General features: G+C 44.4%; 1 protein-coding gene across 1 annotated transcript in view; it reads left to right on the top strand.

Moving 5' to 3' along the window:
- Positions 1–7,696: 7,696 nt before the first annotated feature.
- The window catches only part of Dpm1 (Dolichyl-phosphate mannosyltransferase subunit 1), a 38,791-nt gene continuing 26,556 nt past the window's right edge, over positions 7,697–19,931 (top strand). The window contains exons 1-3 of the mRNA XM_084597910.1: positions 7,697–7,924; positions 8,896–8,995; positions 12,079–12,189. Of these exons, the coding sequence (XP_084454036.1) occupies positions 7,827–7,924; positions 8,896–8,995; positions 12,079–12,189 (309 nt within the window). The 5' untranslated portion in view covers positions 7,697–7,826. The remainder of the gene's footprint in view (positions 7,925–8,895; positions 8,996–12,078; positions 12,190–19,931) is intronic.

Below are 19,931 nucleotides of genomic sequence, written 5' to 3'. Positions count from 1 at the left end.
CCTTTCCACTAATGCAGTGGAATTGCAGAAGTTTCAAGGACCGGCAGAAGCGAGCGCACCTTCGCCTTTACCTTGAAACACTTGAGTTCCTCGTGGCCCTGGTCGCCCTTCAGGAGCCGGGCGCCAACTCCAAACTCACTATCAGACTTTCCAGATAGACACAGAAACCTACATCCTAGTCCACAAAAACTACAGAGCACAAGCGATCACCCTTCCATCGATCCCTGAATACTCCTATGTCATAGTCACAGTCTTACCTCTGCGAAGCAAAGACCCCCCGATTCATGTACTTAATATATACTGTCCCCCAAAACTTAGATGTAACTTTTTCCAAGCTCTTTATAGAAGCAATGCGCGTGGCTGGACACGACTCAATGTAGGAGATTTCAATGCTCCGTATCGGCATTGGGGCTACCTTAGGGAGGAACCCCGAGGAAGAAAATTGGAGAAAATAGTTTCGACCCTCGGTCTTACCATCCACACCGATCCGGTCATTCCCACTCGCATGTGCAACTCAGTAACCAGAAATACCTGCCCTGATTTGGCTCTTACCCGCAATATTCATCACGCCGACTGACTTATTACGTATAAGACACCCTGTGCAGTGACCACTGTATTATTAATACCACTATATACACACGGCCCCTTAGCAACAAGCACATATTCTCAATTGGATGAAGTTCCGCGCGACACTTCCCTCTGTCAACACTGTCCGCTCGAGATATCACAAGTGGGTGACCTCTCTAATGACAACTCTCCTAACTAACGAACAAAGCATCCAACTCACCGACTCCACCCCAGTAGTAGACAACGATCTTCTCCATCTTTGGGAGGCCAGCCGCAGTCTTACCGAACGATGGAAAAAACAGCACAACAAACTCGGACACCGCACCGCTGAGCGCACCCAAAAGGCTGCCGACTATACCGCTCACTTAGTTGACACTAACTACGTGGATCGATGTAACACTGCTGCGGGCCAGATGTCTGGTCGTAATACGTGGCGTTTGTTTCGTACACTTATAGACCCCTCTCAACACGTGCAGAAACGAAGCGGCATCTACATCGTCATTCATAACTTTCCCGGTACTACAACACAGTTGGCCCGAACACTGTATGACATATATCTTTGTACCACACTAGACCCTCGTCTTTCCCAATGCTCATACGCAGGCCAAACAAATCTAGAGCTGGACGCCCCGTTCCAGCTCCATGATTTGAAGGAATCCCTAGCCAAAATTAAGCGCGGTACTGCACCGGGCCGAGACAAGGTTACCATCAAACTTCTCGCAAACCTTACGGATGCAGCGTGCCATACCCTGCTTGAATTCACTAACAAAATCTAGCTGGGACAGATCCCTCTCCCCAGAATTGGAAGTCCTAGTGACATTTATTCATAAGACAGGCAAGCCAATTGATGTGGAAAGCCTGCGCCCTATTTCCCTCACATCTTGTGTCGGCAAATTGATGGAGACTATGTTGCGAAACAGATTGTCCACTTACCTCGAAATACATCACACTTTTGCGGACATTATGTTTGCTTTCTGACCACAGAAATCTGCACAGGATATCCTTCTACAACTTCATAATGACATATTAGAGCCTAAAGAACTCCCTCGCAATGACAAGGTAGTCCTGGCCTTAGATTTTGAAGAATCCTTTGATAACATCAAACATGAGTGATACTAAATCATCTCTAAGATACCAACTGTGGTCAGAATATGTATCGATACATATGGCAATTTCTCATGGGTCGGCAGGCCTATATTCGAAATCAAGATAAGGAACATAGACCATATACCATCGGATCCCGGGGTACACCACAGAGCTCAGTGTTGTCTCCTCTCCCCTTCAATCTTGCCTGGCATCCGAAATGCCATATATGCGGATGATATCTCTGGGCAATGGAAGGTAATATTGGACAAATAGAAATATGCCTACAACAGGCAACAAAGGTGGTGGAAGCTTATGCTGCGTACTGTGGTCTGCCCCCACCAAATCAGAATTTGTCCAGATCCGTCCAGATGTTTTAGATTGCGTGAAAAGGTTGCATTTGGACATTGCTGTTAATTGCGAATTTACCACCTAAACGTTCTAAATGTGGATGTAGCATTCACTTCATCTTTGTTTGTTTGTTTTTTGTTTTGTTTTTTGCTCTCGTACTCTGCACGACACTTTGAAAGACCCTAAGTAGCACCGAAACATTAGAGAAATGTTACATTTTTGTTTCAGTGGAACGTTATTTTGATGTTGTGTCTTTTTTTTTTCGTTACATATAAATATCGGTATGTTTCTACGTATAAACATTTAAGCAACATAAATCTAATATTTATGCTACATAAATGTAGCATTCGTGAAAAAGTAGAGCAACATTGAACGAGCATGTAAGCCCACTGCTCGTGATGGTACACAGCTTCCACACTTTATAAAGACCACAATAAAGCACAACTCCACAATACAGCACCATTCCTACACTCACCTCTGAGCAAATAGCATAGAGTCAACCTTTTATATCCATCGCCGATGGGTGCTCCATTAGTGATAGTGGCGAATGGATAATAAGCAATACTTTCTTGCAAAATATTAGGGCTGTGCTTGCATTCTATGGTGGACATCATCTCAAAGCTCTAGTTGCAAAGAAGTGTTATTGGAAAAACATGGCAACTGTAAGAAAAAGGGCAAAAGTGCAGGGACTCAGTGTTTGAAATATATATGCTATATGTTGTTTTATAGTTACAATCCAAATATTACTTGAACTTTTAGGAGACAATATTTGAACAACATTTGTTTCTAACATTAAAATAATGTTAATGTAAACATAATGTAAACATAATAAATAATGCAAACAATGCAACATAAACATTGAATAGCATTATCATAACATTCAAAAGTCAATATTAGTCAAATGTTTCTTTTGAATGTTCTGCTAATGTTATTTTTATGTCACAGAATGCTAAGCAATATTCAGGTAACTTAGATAAATTTATAACATTATTCTAATGTTAGGTGCTACCTGGGACATGCGCACAAGCAGTTTTTCTTTTCACACTATCTTCGTTGTGTAGATGAAGTGTACGCGTGATTACAGCGTATATTTGTAAACACACTTCTCTTTGCTATTTTTCACTATGCATCATTACGCGATGTTGCTGTATCTTTGATTTGGGAAACGTAACGGCGCAAAGGCCTGCAGCCACAACTTCGCAAGACACAAGAGAGCCCAACGTGACACAACGCTTGTGTCACATTATGTTCTCTTGTTTCCTAAATTTACTGCGCATCTTTCATGCTATGTTATCTACACTATTGATTTTATTACTTGCGTAGCGTATATCCAAGGAATAAATGCACCTACGCATATTTTACTTCTTTTTTTTTTAGTACAGCACACCCCCTAATTCCTACTACTACCCTCTCTGCAGTGTACCAAACGAAATTATTACACAGCAATACAAAGGCAGAGTCTTCACATTTTTATTCAGCACATTATACATCAGAATATATGTAACATATCTACTAAAGAAAGAAAAGTTGACTCAAGTAGAATCAAGCGGACTTGGAGGAGCAAGAAGGGAATTCGTGTAGCTTTTGTCCGCGTGGACTACGTCTCACAAGATCTTTGCAGCACTGCGAAAGGCTGCGTTCCAATCAGGATCACACGCACTACAATAGGCAATTGTGCTTCTACCCGCCTTTCGTCCTCAAATTGGCGGAGTCGACAGTATAGAGCACAATTATCTATTATAGTGATCAGGGATGAGAGGCACTGTCCCCCTCTTTCCAATTTCCCCTTCCGCACCCATATCCCGATCAATCAACTATATGCTTCATCTCACAAGCTGTTTGCAGCTGTTTGCGGCAGAAGCGCATAAATTGGCCCAATCATAATTATAAGCTTGGCCAAGCATATCATCCAAGCTTCAAGTTCTTATGTTGGTGTGCTATTTGCAAATTGACTCCCTCCGCCACCAAAGCCCCAATATCTAGAATTTCGAAACCCCACTTGCCCCTAACTGATTGCAGTTTTTTTTTTTTTAATAGTACAGTGTGTGTGCTTATAGCTCTGCGTTAGTTCTTTAATTTCCTCTTTTCTGAATTACGCATCTTTGCCCCTCCTTCTAATTTGCTTATCTCTTTCCTTTTTTCCCATTCTTATCTGTGTACCTTTTGTTCACCTTTGCGCGCCAGTTTTTCTAAAGGCCCACATATGTGCATTGCTTTTTACCTGGCAAAAGCTTTCTTCCCCACTCCCCTCCCAGTTCTTCAACCTCCCTATTTTCGTCGCCACATACACGGGCGGACAGTTTTTCATTCTCTAAAGCAAAGCGGACGCGCTCGCCGTTCATGTCGTCAGGTCTGGTTTTAATTTTTCAAGGCATCTGTTTACAGCAGACGACGCGCTGCAGTTGGTCGAACATGATTTTTTTCTGCTGGGCTGGCTGCGGAAAGGACTATGTATTCAATATTCACCTTGTTGTCGACGGTAGTAAGCTTGAGCACGGCCAGTCTCAAGGGAGAGCGCCCTTCTCTTCTCTCACGGCCTCTCCAATGGGGTCTGTTTCCACTTTCCGCCGCGCCTCGGTGGGATCGCCACCACCCCAGTGGGTTGGAGGAGGATGGGAATGAAAGTGGAAAGAGAGAAAGAGGGGCCGTAGTGGAGGGCTACGGATATGGAGGAAGAAAATACCTAGGAGGGAGCGCGCGCAGCCTCCGCAAGCCAACCTCCTCCGACGCCGTTCCCTTCTCTTTCTTGCGCGCAATGATTCTTGGGAATTTAGCCAACATAGTTGCCAGACTCAAAAGCAGCAGGTATTTTTTAGTGACTTTGGATGTCCTCGCGGAAAGCCTACCGAAGTGGTCTGCCGAAAGTTGCGCGTCGCGTCGTAACACATAAGTTACTTTGTTTACAATTGTTGTATTGTACTCCGTGTTTATAGACACACTAGTGAGAACAGCAGGTGGCTTTTTCATGTTTGGTTTCGTTAGGGAGACTACGAATTCGACATAACGTTGCATGCCTGAGGAACTGGCTTCAGCGTAACAATGTGTATTTGAGGTCTGCATTTCCTAAATGAATCAAACGATTTTCGTCTCGAACAATACATGCCCCTGCCCTGACAAACAAACGTTTCGTTTCTCGAGGAGTGCGCATAACAGCTAGGATACTCAACGTTGGAGCGACAGCCCCGAGAGGTATATCCGTGTAGTTCTTGCATCCCGGCACGCAGCATTACATATGGCAGTACTTTTTGTTGGGCTAGTTGGTTTGATTGCGTGCTTTCGGGACTCAGCGCACAAAGACAGAGCACAAGAACACAGCGGACGACAGGACGAAGCGATGATCAGCGCTTCGTCCCCTCGTCCTTCTTGTTCTCGCGTGCTTCGTCTGATCGCCGAGCCCCGCAAGCATTTCATATGGCGCAGTTGATAGAACCCAGCCATACTTCGCGAAATACACAGGTGCACTGCGCGGTGGCAGCAAAGTTCCATCTACCGCCTGCTCGCAGCGCGCGCCTCAAGTTTCTAGTGCAGGCGTCGCGTAGCGAAGGCCACGCGAAGGCATTCCTTCAGAGCGAAGCGTGCGAAACCGCAACCAAAACCAGCTACCGGCTACCGCTTGCCGTATCACGTGACGGCTAATTTCCCATGATTCTTTCCATTATATTTTTTATGACTAGGCTTCACTTTTCCGCCGCGGCGCTCCCTCCTAGATTTTTTTTTTTTTTTTCCTCCATGCTATGGTCCCTGGAACGACTTGTTCGCCTGCTAGGCCAGCTTCGGTGATCGGACAAGAACCGGCGTATTCAGCATGGTATGGCCGATGACAGGTACTGCCCTAGTGGGGCTGGGACAGGTAGGTCACCGCCACTTGCGGCGGGGGCTAGCCTGTCACAGAATTTTTATCTGTGGGGCTAGCCTGTCACAGAATTTTTATCTGTTGTAGGCTGTCATTGCACCCGCCACCATTTCGGTGGTGGACGACGGCTGTTGTTGCGGCGCGCGTCTTTCTCTCCCATCTTCCTTCTGTATTTTCTCTATTTCCTCATAGCCCCGCCGGGGTGGTACAGTGGTAAGACGCCCAACTACTGTCCGGAGTTCCCGGGTTCGAACCCGACCTCGGCGGCTGCGTTTCGATGGAGGCGAAACGAAGAGGCGTCCGTGTGCTGTGCGATATCAGCGCACGTTAAAGATCCCCAGGTGGTCGAAATTACTCCGTAGCCCTCCACTACGGCTCCTCTTTCTCTCCTTGCACTTTCACTCCCACCTTCCTCCCTTCCCTTACGGTGCGGTTGCGGTGTTCACAGAAAACAAGTGAGACAATTACCGCGCCTTTCCCTTCCTATAAATAAATCAGTTTTTTTTTTCCACTTGCCCCGCCGGGGTGGTGCAGTGGTAAGACGCCCGACTACTGTGCCGGAGTACCCGGGTTCGAACCCGACCTCGGCGGCTGCGTTTCGATGGAGGCGAAACGAAGAGGCGTCCGTGTGCTGTGCGATGTCAGCGCACGTTAAAGATCCCCAGGTGGTCGAAATTTACTCCGAAGCCCTCCACTACAGCTCCTCTTTCTCTCTTTCCACTTTCACTCCCACCTTCCTCCCTTCCCTTACGGCGACACTTTCACTCCCACTTTCCTCCCTTCCCTTACTTCGCGGTTGAGGTGTCCACAGAAAACAAGTGAGACAGTTACCGCGTCTTTTCCTTCTATAAATCAATCAATCAATCTCCCTTTTCTATCTTCTCTATTTTCTCTTCTCTCTCCGTAGCTCTCCACTACGGCTCCCCTTTCTCTTTTTCCACTTTAACTCCCACTCCCACATTCCTTCCTTCCCTTATGGCGTGGTTCAGGTGTCCACAGAGCAAGTGTGACAGATACTGCGCCTTTCCTTTCCTGTGAACCAATAATTATCATTATCTCTTCTGTCTGCACGAGGCAGCGGAGGTGGCTCAGCTACAGAGCCAGTAGCAGTCCCGTGCATTTTCTTTTCCTTCATTTTCCTACAGCCACAACAACAACATAAAGGCCAGCTTTTGCTCCCATGTGCCTAACCTCATCCGCTGGAAGCCAGCAGCTAACATGGTGTAATAGAGAATAAAAACCAGCCAAAGGACGAGGACGAAGGAAGACGTTTTTCCAGCTTCCGTGTGTACTTAAATCGTCTTCCTTCGTTTCCTTCGTCCTCGTCCTTTGGCTGGTTTTTATTTTCTAAGACTATGTACCAACTGACCCAGATTTCAACCCTCCTTTAACATGGTATAACCAAGAGCAAACGTTTTAAAATGTAACTTTAGATAACTATATGAGCCCCGCCGGGGTGGTGCAGTGGTAAGACGCCCGACCACTGTGCCGGAGCTCCCGGGTTCGAACCCGACCGCGGCGGCTGCGTTTCGATGGAGGCGAAACGAAGTAGTGTCCGTGTGCTGTGCGATGTCAGCGCACGTTAAAGATCCCCAGGTGGTCGAAATTACTCCGTAGCCATGGGACCATAGTAACGCGCACCTTGAGTTTATTGCATGCAGCAACCGAAACCGAAACGTAAATACTTGGGTGCTATTTGTTTTTTAAGATAGTAGCGGAAGAAAATTATCCTTCAACTAAACGAACTTGAAAACATTAAAAAAATGCATTAGTGAATTTGCTTTTTTTAGATGTTAAGGAGTTTTGAAAGCATTTGGATTCGTTCTCTTTAAGCGAGCTGAAATCAATCCTCAGCCAGCCAAATCCGTATGATGGGGGTGAGCTGACGTTTGCTTCTACAGTGGTACAGTGATAAAACCATCTGTATTTTTCGAGCACCGACCTGCCTTCGTGGCACACGTGAAGCGCAAGAATGGGTGCCGATAAATACAGCATCTTACTGCCTACGTACAACGAGAGGGAAAACCTACCTATCGTCGTATGGCTCATCGACCACTACATGACACTGAGGTGGGCTGTCCCGCAGCTTTGACACGTTAGCACGCGCGGAGCTGAAAATGCACCCGTACCATTCGCTGCTCGTGCCCCTCGAGCAGAAATATCCTAGTTTGTTTGAGGCTGGAATTGCAGAACAAGTCATTTGGTTTAATTCATACATGAACGTCAGCTCTGCTTTTGTGTATTGGAGTGTCCCAAAGGCAGCTACTTTTTCTGATTGCCAAGCAATTTCCCATGGCTCACTTGCAGCCTATTCAGCCTGCGTTTCTCCTCGCTTTCTTGATCATCTGCAGTCGATGTTTCTTCAGGCAAGCTTTGCAACCTTGAGACGTTTTATCAAGCTCGAGATGAAGTGTTCGGGATTAAAAAAGAAAGAAATTCGTCAAATGGTATGAAAAAAATAATAATAATAAACATTCCTCAGAACAATCACATCTGTAACATAGTACTGTGCAGATGTCATACAGAAAACACAAAAATAGAAGTTGCTGCGACACCTTCGAGGTTTCGAGCGTCAGGCAGTTAGTTGTAAATGTGAAATTTGCGCATGTACTGCGTTCTCGGTGTAGATCCATGAAAGAGTGAGTGAGTGAACTTTATTTACTGCTCGGGGATCATTTTCTTCGCCTCTTCAACCGAGGCTGACGAGCGGTTGGCGCCCCCAGTCCAGGGCACCACTGGCTTTCGCCAGTTTGCGAGGTCTTGTGACCAGGTAGAGCTGAAAGACGTGCTGTGCTTGGATCTAATTGGCACAGAGAGACACGGTATTAACGATCTGTAAAGACTCTTGACGTGATTTTTGAAGTCTTAAACTACTTCTTAAGCTTGGTTATACCTAATGCACACTTCGGTTTGGTGTTGCGTACTTCAAGCTGTATTTCGTAATTCCAGAATTCGTTAAGGCTAAGTGATCTTTATGTTTTTAGGATTTATGACAGAATTTTGAGATCTTTCCGCTATATTTAGCTTTCGTTTAATTCCAGTGGCTGTGACTTTGAAATTATTGTGATCGATGATGGAAGCCCCGACAACACACTTGAAGCAGCTCAACAGCTCCAGAATATTTATGGAAGCGACAAGATTGTGAGTCCACTTCACATATCAAACTCATGCTCATTTTTCTTGTGTACAGGTCCAAAATAGAAAAATAGTTTTCATAACTTTTCTGCCACAGGAAGGAAGGAGTGGCGAGTTAGACAAGTGGTATGTATTGACTAGCTGGCAACGCTGGCATTGTCGAGTAGGTCAAAATAAATTCCCCTTTCATAGCTACTGTGTCTTGCTATTCATTGAATGGAAGCATTGCTGTTTGCCAAGGTTCGAAGATGGGAAAAGGTATCAAAGTTTTTGGAAATGCCTTACGTATTGAACAAGATCTTCATTGCTGTAGTCTACCTATTGTAAGCTAGCAGGGTGACAAAACGGCTAGTTGCCATTGCATTTTGTTTTGCATGAATGGTCTAGATGTTTATAAGGGTGAAATGAGGCCGTCCTGTTTACTGTAGTCTCGTTTCATCCTTGTAACCACGCGTCACACTCAAGCAACATATCTGCCTACTTTAGGGTCATGATGTTTTATAAGCTTGCTTTTCACATATAGCTTAATGTTGCAGCGTTGGTCAACTACAGAGCAGTCAGTTTATACCTGCTTTGACTTTCTATTTACAAATTGTGCAAGTGAGAGGTCAGCAGTTATGCAGATATTTCGTAATGTTGCATCAAAATTGAATTCATAATTGTTCTAGGAAATATTTGCAGTCATTGAACAATAGCCATATTCCTCCAAAACAGTTATAAAGCCTACTTTGATTGTCGTCTTGTGGGACCTTCTAAATATGTTGGACACATAATTCAGCACATAGCAATCCACCTATGCAAGCCGAGCAAAATGATATAAATTAATTACATCGCAACTGGTGTTTAAGTATCCCCATAAATAAGCAGTAGTTTAGGACACATAATGAGGCAGTGGTCCTTATGTAGATCTTGTAGTGATAGAATTTTTGAACCTGTAAACCAAGAGTGGGTTTCAGTATATTGTAAGGTAACGCGAAGGTCGGATTTGGGGGATCAGGTTTTATCGCAGACCCGAAGCCTTGGTCGCACACTGCAGCCAACCATACTCCGCGATGACGATGGGTATCTACAAGAGGGAGCAGGATGAAGCTGAAACAGCACGTTCAGCCGTGTGGAAGATGAAGCGCCACACAGTGCTCACAATATTTTAGAAGCGTTGTCAAGTTATACACAGTAGCTTTTCATGTGCTGCCCTCAGTGCTTGAAAAGCCTTCAAAAGAAAGGTAAACAAGACAACTGCAAAGGGAACAGCAGAAGACCGTAGTGGATGAAGACCGAACACTAGCACGCTTGACTTACACTCACATGTTGCAGAGACCAATGCATCGAAGTGTTAATGGACCCCGTGTAATTTGCCACCAGCTGTCGATAATGTTTTAATTTTTGCTACAGGTGTCCTCTTGATATGATATACAGTGCTTACACTGCCATCACTCACCTGAGGCACTGAAACGTAAAGGACAATAAAAAAATATAATTCTTGTGTTAACGCAAATTTCAGTGATAGCTGCAGTGGTGACAAATGTTAATGCCAGTTGTGTTTTGTAACTCTAGGTGTAGGTGTGGAATGCCTGTTGTTTTTGTGCTACTACATCTGTATTATTGCCCTTGTGGTAAGCTTAATGAATGCTTATATATCTATATATATATATATATATATATATATATATAGTGCTGGGATAGTTAGGTGCAGTAACTAGTTATGGATTATCTTTGGGAAGGCACACAGACTTGGAAATGTAGAGTAGGCAGGATACAGGGTAAAGGGACATGGCACACAGTTACTTGTATGCCCAATAATGTTAGCATCTAATATTCAGGTGCAACAGGGAAAACACCCAAATCCCGAGTGGCACCTTGCCGGCACCGTGAAAAGCACACATGGAGGGCAGATGGTGAGCTAGACAAGCTCACCAAGTACTTGGTCACAGTATTGACCCCTTGTTTAGATTTAGAGCCATATACACTTCTGGAGAAGCAAAGAAGCCACTTACCCAAAACTTGCTTTCCTTTCTAAAAACGCACTAGTCATTCCAACCGCAAGTTAGAGCACCAAACTTCACTGCTGTCAGACTCATCCTTCAGGAGTGCCACAAATGCCTCAAACCTTCATCAATGCATCACTTTTTGCATATTAAGTGTGAATGGTAATTCTGTGTGGTGTGCCTCTATATATTCTACAAACTTGTCATCTCAACATTTCAAGATAATGTAACTAATCATCCTGAAATTATTTCTGTATCATCGCTTCAATTGCAATTATAGCATGTCACGTCGGGCAGGCCTTGGGTCTTAAGTCTGAGTAGCGGGCCAAGCCAGGCTCGTGCCCTTTCAGTGTCCACTTTGGCTTGAATCTGTAGTATAGAGCTCATGCCGGGCTTGGCTTCTAAATTTTTTCCCGTGCCCACTTCAGGAGATGATGATGGCAATCTCTTAATAATGATGCCCATACAGCTATGACCGTAAAAACTTAGGCTGAGTCTAAGAAGAGCACTAAGAACTATAGGAAGTGGTCAGGTTGATGTTATAAGACGAAAAGAAAAGTGGCTTGTGAATAAGAGAAAATGGCCCAGCCTACCTCCTTCCTTAACTTAGCCTTACAAGTAGAAAAAGTACTGTGACTGCTGATGTAATGCACGTAACAGATAACAAGTGGGTTTGTTTGGAAAGCTGAATGGATACCAGGGGTGAGGAACATTACTGGGGACAGCAGCAGATTTTGAGGGGAGATCATGAAATTTGGCAAGCTGTGGTAGGTCTGCATGGCCTTGGTCAGGGGAGATCATTAAGAGGGAAAAGGCATAGGTTGGTAAAAAAAAATTAAGAGGGAATGCATGGGCCACCATGAGCAGGCAGTCTACTCGAGGAGTGAAATGTAAAATAAGAATTTATAGGAACAGATCACTTTGATTGGGTCTCTTCATCAATGAACTGGCTGGTGAGGATGATGTTGGTGAAGTGAAGCGTCTGCATCTTTTTTGCTTAAATGGTCATGTAATTGTATTAATTTTGGATATAGCATGTCAACTGCTTTCTTGTTGAATACTTAAAAGGACTGCTTACATTCAATGTATTCTCACTCATCTAAGGTTCTGAGACCCCGAGAAAAAAAGCTTGGTCTTGGGACAGCATATATTCATGGCTTGAAAAGTGCCACGGGCAACTTCATCATCATTCTGGATGCTGATCTCTCTCACCACGTGAGTGGACAAATTTTTTCCGTTTTGTTATTGCGCGGTAGTAGCTGTGTATGTCTTTTGGTGACCTCTTCTCAATGTGACTCAGTCTATGAAGGACACAATAGTGAAGGGCTCTTGAAATTTGACCACTTGGGCCTTTTTAATGTGCACCATCGTAAATAATTGTTGTGTATGCAATGTTCTCCATGGAAAATGGCATCACTGTCCGCATTGTTGTCCTAGTGTGTTCTGTATAAAAGTTTGTGTTAGCCTGCTGCTCGTCAGAATGTATTCAAGGGTATTTCATAAGACTTCCAGTTCTTCACCATCAGTGCACAACTGATATCACCCAGTGCATATCGTATTCACTGTCTAGAATACACGGCTAATGTAGGCTTTCTTTAAAGAAGCATTCTGTTATTCTTTCTTTCCTTGAGCAATTAAAGGATGGAACGAACCAAGCTCATCACTAAAGACCACAGTTTCATTATCGCATTTCGTATCCCAGCTAGAATTAGGCATAAGAAATTACTAGTGCTTCTTACTAGGAATGCATGAGTATTGAAATTTTCAAATACCAATTGACTACAAAAATGAAAAAAAAAAAAGCCTTTGAATATCAAATATTTCATTAGTGCAAAGAAAAAGCTGCAAACTAAAAAGTAGCAAAAATTATTTGTGTTGTTTAATTCAGAATCTGCATAACATTACAAATAAAATTAAATTAGAATTGCACAGAAGTGTATACCCTACAGAATAATAATAATTGGGTCACAGGAAAGGAAAGGTGCACTATCTGTCACACTTGTTCTGTGGACACCTGAACCGCACTAGGAAAGGGGAAACAAAGAAAGAGGTGCCATAGTGAAGGGCTCTGGAGCAATTTCGACCACCTGGGGATCTTCTGACATGGGACGCCAGCAATCCAGAATAAATTTTATACATGTTTGCATGTACCATTTTTGTTTGTACAGAAAGGGCCTGCATAATACTGGGTGAAGCTGTTACATTGCTGTTGAATACAGTAAACTATTCTTAATTTGGCTTTCAACGGTCCAGAAAAAAAATGCTTGACTTAATTGAAACCTCAAAGTATCGAATAGACCTGAACAAATTATCAGAAACCATTTGCATCACAGTAACTTTATCTGATGAACACCTGCATGATGGTTGTCTGCACTGAGAGGAAAGCAAAGTGAGAACACAATCTTTTTTTTTTTTTTTCTTTTCTGTTTGTTTGTTTTGTCAAGTGCTTCATATTGTGCACTAAGATAATAACAATAATAATTAGTTCACAGGAAAGGAAAGATGTAGTATATGTCATACTTGTCGCTGTGGACACCTGAGCAGTGCAGTAAAGGAAGAGAGTAAGGTGGGAGAGAAAGTTTGGTTTGGTTTGGTTTGTGGGGTTTAACGTCCCAAAGCGACTCAGGCTATGAGAGACGCCGTAGTGGAGGACTCCGGAAATTTCGACCACCTGGGTTTCTTTAACGTGCACTGACATCGCACAGCACACGGGTGCCTTGCTTTTCGCCTCCATCGAGAAGCAGCTGCCGAGGCTGGGATTCGATCCCGCGCCCTTGGAACAGTAGTCGAGCACCGTAACCACTGCACCACCCCGGCGGGGCGGAGAGAAAGTTGAAAGAGAGAAAGGGGAGCCATAGTGGAGGACTACGGAGTAATTTTGACCCCTGGGGATCTTTAAAGTGCGCTGTGCACTGTGCACTGACATCGCACAGCACAGGACGCCACTCAGTTTTGCCTCCATCGAAATGCAGCCGCCAGCAGTCGGGATCGAACCCGGTTACTCCGGCACAGTAGTCGGGCATCTTACCACTGCACCACCGCAGTGGGGCATTCACAAAAGAGAAGATGCCTCTTCGCAAAACAGGCCTGTCACATATTGAGGATGATTCACAGCACAGTTCACATGGCTAAGCATTGCAGTGAAATGGACAGTAAAGGGAAATTTTCGGTGTATTCGATAATGTTAGCTGGCTTTTGTCACAAAGTTATGACAGAATTAGCTTGGTACTCTAGCTGCCAGCACAGCGGTGAAGGTGCATGAATTAGGCAGTCAGCAAACAATTATTATTTACCATCTCTACACTTCAGGGCCTGCCAAGTATCCTTCATTTCCACCATGGAAATTTGGCTTGCTGGCAACTTTATTGATTATGAGTTTGACTGTGTTCAAAATATGGAGAGCCTACAATTCAATCGTAAAGAATGTTAGCACTGAGAATTGCATCAGAATTGGTAGAAACAGGTTTGGGGGGGGGGGGGGGGGTGAAACAGTCTTTTCTAACAGAGTTTTGTAACTTCCTTTTCATTAAAGAGACACTACGGCAGTTTGGCAGTTTTCAAATGTGTTGATACTCTAGATTTTTGAAGTAGATTATTTGTTGACCATGTCTGTGAAGTTACTTTTTCGATTATGCATATAATACCTGCACAACCGCCGACTCAAAGCACACAATTCGAATCTCCCACGCTTCGCACGGCTGCTACAGAGTCGGAAAGCAGAGAGAGAAACCTCGCTTCTCCGTCCGTTGTGATGTCACTTTGAGGAGCCGGAGGCATTCAGAGCCAACTGAGGGAGCTTTCAGCGTGTGCTGTTCTTCATCTTGCGTATGTTGTGGACATACAAAACCAGTTGTGTACCTGATACAGCACAGCTGTGCATGTGTTCAAATACACGAACAATTGTGGGCGTGACAATGTCATCTTTTATCGTTTCTTGCAGTATCAAAAGCTCGCGGCGCAATGTGACGCTGCTAAGAAGAGCAATAAGTTCAAGTCGACCAAAGGAGACATTCTACTTGAAGCTTTTTCGTGCCTGTGACTACGTGCAGTTTGAACGTGTAGTTTGTTCCTAATGCGATCTCTATAAGACTTTGTCAAAAAGGCATGGTTGAACCATGACGCGGTTCCTTCTATTTTCTTGCACAAAGAGTCGTGCCAGTCGCCATTCCCTAGAACTGCGTTTATAAATGAAAAAAAAAAAAAGGGAGGTAAGGCTTGTACTTCTGATTGTAGTTCCATTACTTTCTGACTATTCAGGTCTCATTTACATGTGAACCGTCGCGTTTAGCGTTGACTGCTATCTGTTCACGGAGTGCAATCTCGCAATAGGACGGGCAGACAGCGTCGGCGCTAGGTTGTACTCTCGTGTTTCTTTGTTTTTGCTTTTGTTTTTGTGGCTTCTGTGCTAGCAGTACACGCTGATGATCCAGTGCGACGGAGCAGGTGATTAAGAAGAGCCCACTGTTATGTCGCAACTAGGTTGTGGCAGCTTTGTGAGATCCTTTCCAGCATGGCACATGCCTGATATGTTCGTGGAACCCCTATGGGAGCTTTATTAGAAGATAAGGTTTGTGCCACTCAGCTGAGTCTGGGCGCAGTCAGGCATGGAGTGCACTGAGCGATGCTTCCTTTGATGCGTCCAAGCAAGCAACATAGTCCATATATGGCCTCGTTATTTTGTGCCCGTTGCTGCCTCATCATTTTACACAGTCCTGTCTTGTTTAGGAATGTAAATTAGAGATGAAAACGACGAGGCTTTTGTAAGAAAACACATTTCAGAACATGGTTTTCTCATGAAGGTATGCGTGCGGAGGAGTGGCAGATTGGCTTTCAACATACGTCAGCTATCAATTTGCTAAACTTATATTGTGAGCGTACGATAAAAGGGAAAGGTTCTCTACGTCTGCTAAATGCCCCATGACTCAAGTAGAATTCTACATATGTTTGACTTGGTCTCCAGCACAATAGCTCCACCAATGCATGCATCGCAGAGCTGGGCAACCGCACTTCGCTTACTGTTCAGTTGCATGGTGGCAGCTGTGTACTGCTTCACCCTTTCTATAGAGTTCTTTGTTTTCCCAAGGCACGATGCCTGGCGCTTAAAGCAGGATTTGGTACACCACGCCATGGGGCCCTTTTTATTTTGCAACAATGACTTTCCAGGCGTGGCGGGATGCCTTAGATGGAAGTCGGCTAATGAATTGTTCTCTGCTCTTCCTTCCCAGAAATTTGCGCACCAAGGTTTTGCTGAGGGCCATGTAGCTTCTGCAAATAATGACACACGCTACCTCTCAAAATGCCTTAGTCTATACCAAAAAAAGTTTTCATGCAAAACCTATGCTCCCCACAACAAAAATGCTATATTGTTTATGGGCATATCTGGTACGGATACAAGCGGTGAAAAACCCGATGGTCATTCGAATGGAATGGCATGCCATAGTGACTTTCACAAAGCCGTAGATTGTTGCAATCAACATACGGCGCAATGACTGAGCTGCATTGACAGCTTTTCCGGTCCTCAAAATCTTGTCACTCGATGCCATGGCTAATCATAGGTGGCGGTGCGTGCTGAAAAATGATAATTGATTCACAGGAAGGGAAAAGCGCAGCATCTGTCACACTTGTTTTTTTGGACTCCTGAACCGCGCAGTAAGGGAATGGAGGAAGGTGGGAGGGAAAGGGGATAAAGAGAAAGGGGAGCCGTAATGGAGGGCTACAGAGTAATTTCGACCACTTCGGGATCTTTAACGTGCGCTGACATTATACAGCACACGGACACCTCTTGGGGAGGTGGTAAAGGGTGGCAGTTCCTGTCCCTACGGGGCTGGGACGGTAGGTCAACGCCGCTTGCGGCGGGGGCTAGCCAGCCACCGAATTTTATTTGTTGTAGGCCGTCATTGCACGCGCTACTGCTTCGGTGGTGGACGACGGCTGTTTTTGTGGCGCGCGTCTTTCTCTCCCTCTTCTTTTCCTTTCTTTTCTATTTTCTCTTCTGTCCGCACGAATCAGCGGAGGTGGCTCAGCTACAGAGCCAGTAGCAGACCCGTGCATTTTCTTTTCCTTCTTCCTACAGCCACAGCAACAACAACAACGCCTCTTCGTTTCGCCTCCATCGAAATGGAGCCGCCGCGGTTGGGATCGAACCCGGGTACTTCGGCACAGTAGTCAGGCGTCTTACCACTGCACCACCCTGGTGGGGCATTCTGCCGAAAAAAAGGCTATTTCAGCTTTTTTCTGCCTAATTTCAATCTGATGTTCTAGTTCACAGCATGAAAAACTGTGGGCTTCTGCTGAAAGCCCGATTTTTGCAAAAAGTACTTCAGTGTTCCTTTAACCCCTTAACCGTTTCGGACGAGCTGCGCTCGTCCTTGCAAAGCCGTCACCAAACCGTTTTGGACGACTATAGCTCGTACTCGCTGAATAGGTTCTTCCCTTCAGCGTTTGAACGAGCAGCGCTCGTTTGTGGCTTAGATGGCATTTTGCTCGACAGATGGCAGCACTAACCTGTTAACTTCGTTTTTTTCTACCACATAAACGTTTTTTACGTATGGCAACATAATAACCGAAATCAGCACTAAAAAAATAAGCAGTTTTGTTAAGAAATTCGTTGATATAACAAAACGGTGAAGGGGTTAAGATAATGCTTCAGCCACTATACTTTCCCAAACTTCGAGTCCCATTACGTGTTCACTACTTGCAAGAGCTAGGCAGTGGTTGAATTCCCCGTCTCCTAAACTGTTAAGAGATGTGGAGGTGCCACATTGCCTAAAGGATGCAAGAATGGCATCCAGTAATGGAGCCAACCAACGTCAGACACAAATCATGTGGACGCAACAGCTTCTTAAATGGCTCCTGAAATGCTACTTGCGGTATTTTTCTAAAGCAAGAAATCCATAGAGGTGGCCCTTATGAGTATTCGAGTCAATTTTAAAATCTTTGGGTGGAGCCTGTAATTTACAAATAATTTCTGATGCTATTGCGTTTAAAACACCGTTCACTTAAAATCCGGCATCGGCGGCCGTCCACTGACATTGGTGTTGTGAGCGAAAAATCACAAGCATTTCATTGGCAAGCGGTGTGTGGTGGCTGACATGACCACACATTCACTGCACGTATAGTTGCCTGACGTTATGTTTGGCAGGCGCTGCCAACTCGGGTCTCTCCTTTCATATGGGAGGGTGATATCAGAATCAGCCTGCCAAGATCCTCGCATTGATGTCACCCCTTGGCCATGCATACACATTCATATGGCTTGGTTTGAGTGGGGCTTTATAAATGGGCTGGTAGCCTACGCTATCACGTCATACCCTCAGTGGCAGAGCTTAAGTGTCCCCCATTATTTCCTACAAGTGCTCCTGGCAACCACTGGCAATCATTTCGGGTGACACATTTCCGTGCGCATACCTCGTCAGTGATGTCATTGGGGCTGACTGGGGGTGCCCACTTATTGGATGCTCCCAAATGGGCTGGATAGGGTGGGCTGGGGTGCCATTGTGACTTGTTTTCTTCTTATTGCACACCAGGGTGAGCTGAGTTGATGGGGGAGAGGAGGAGCGTCATTTTTGATTGCCAATATGTTTGGTGCTATAATGAAGCTAGCTTAAATATTTTTGCATTGTGGAAAGGATTGAGGGGATACCGGTTAGTTGTGCACATTTTCTAGTTTTAGTAAGTAACCTTTCATGTTCTCCTTAGCAACAGCAGCCCCTTCCATCAAGGAGGGAGCAAACAACATTTCAGGGCGCCCTTGAACAGCTTCACCCCATATGTGCCTACCAAGAGTGAACAAAGTATCATTTTCTTTTCTGTAGAGGGTTTCCACCTCAGTTGAAACCCCACACTTCTCTGTACCCATTTAAGAAAGACTGGCATGGTCATTCACGCATTCTTCAAGCAGGGCCTATCTTACCGCTGTTATCAGTCCAGTAGCCAACAAGTAGCAGGGGCAGCAATATATCATCTCTTTGTTTGAAATGGGTCACTACTGCTATTCGCACATAAGTTGACTGAGGCAGTGTCTGTTAGGGAGCTTCCTGAGCTTGAAGAGGCGTCGAAGCTAACACAGTTTTCAGGGGGTCAGCTGTATTTTAGGCTTTTTATTAAATTAGGTATTTCACCAAAAACATAGGCTTGTGATGTTTTAAGAGACTGCATTCTGTCAGAGCTTTACATTAATCACATGTGGGTATTCTGGAGGTTAAGTATTCTGGAAATAGATGGGGAACAAATGTGACAACTAGGCCTTATATTTGTCACTTATAAAAGCTGTGGCATACAAACAAGAACTCTACTCAAAGGATGTCTAAGTGTAAAATGTAATTGTCTTGTCACTTTTTGGGTGAAAAAAAATTGATCTTAAGAAGCTTTGCTTAACAAATTTTTATTTTCATTCTAACAGATGTACTGCTTTCAGCTATGTGTCAGTGCTTTTTCACTCGTGAACATTGAAACTAATGATTCCCTATGCAACTGAATGTCCTCACACACACACACACTGCGTATTAGTGGCCAGTCCTGTAATCTCTAGAAGCAGCACCCCTGGTGTCTTTATTGTAGCATGCAGTTCCTCTTGCTTCCTAACTGGAGGGCCCCTTATCAAAACATGTTACCGTCTTGTCTTTGTAATTGCAGAGATATTTGTCGTACATGCTTTAATAATCTGCTTGGAACAAATGTGTGCCTCAGCCTACTCATTTGATGAAGGGGACTATCAGCCCATGCATTGTCTAGATTAATAGATTACTTTTGTTAGGCATGCAGATCTCATGAAAAGTGAGGCTCTGTTATAAGAAACAGCAGCATGAAATTGGTCAGTATGAGCTTTCTTTTTTTTGCTAGTATTGATCATTACTTCATGACGAAATAGTTTTCTGTGTGTTTAGACTTGCTTCCAGGAAGTGTCTTATGCTGAGAGCATAATATAAAACAGCATACTCTTTGGCTTGGAATAGTCTCAG

This window comes from Amblyomma maculatum, chromosome 3, assembly GCF_055883805.1.
Source record: "Amblyomma maculatum isolate TAMU_Amacu chromosome 3, ASM5588380v1, whole genome shotgun sequence".
In the NCBI taxonomy this organism is placed as follows: domain Eukaryota; kingdom Metazoa; phylum Arthropoda; class Arachnida; order Ixodida; family Ixodidae; genus Amblyomma; species Amblyomma maculatum.
The sequence above is the reverse complement of the archived record's forward strand: the minus strand, read 5'-3'. Positions and strand labels throughout refer to the sequence as shown.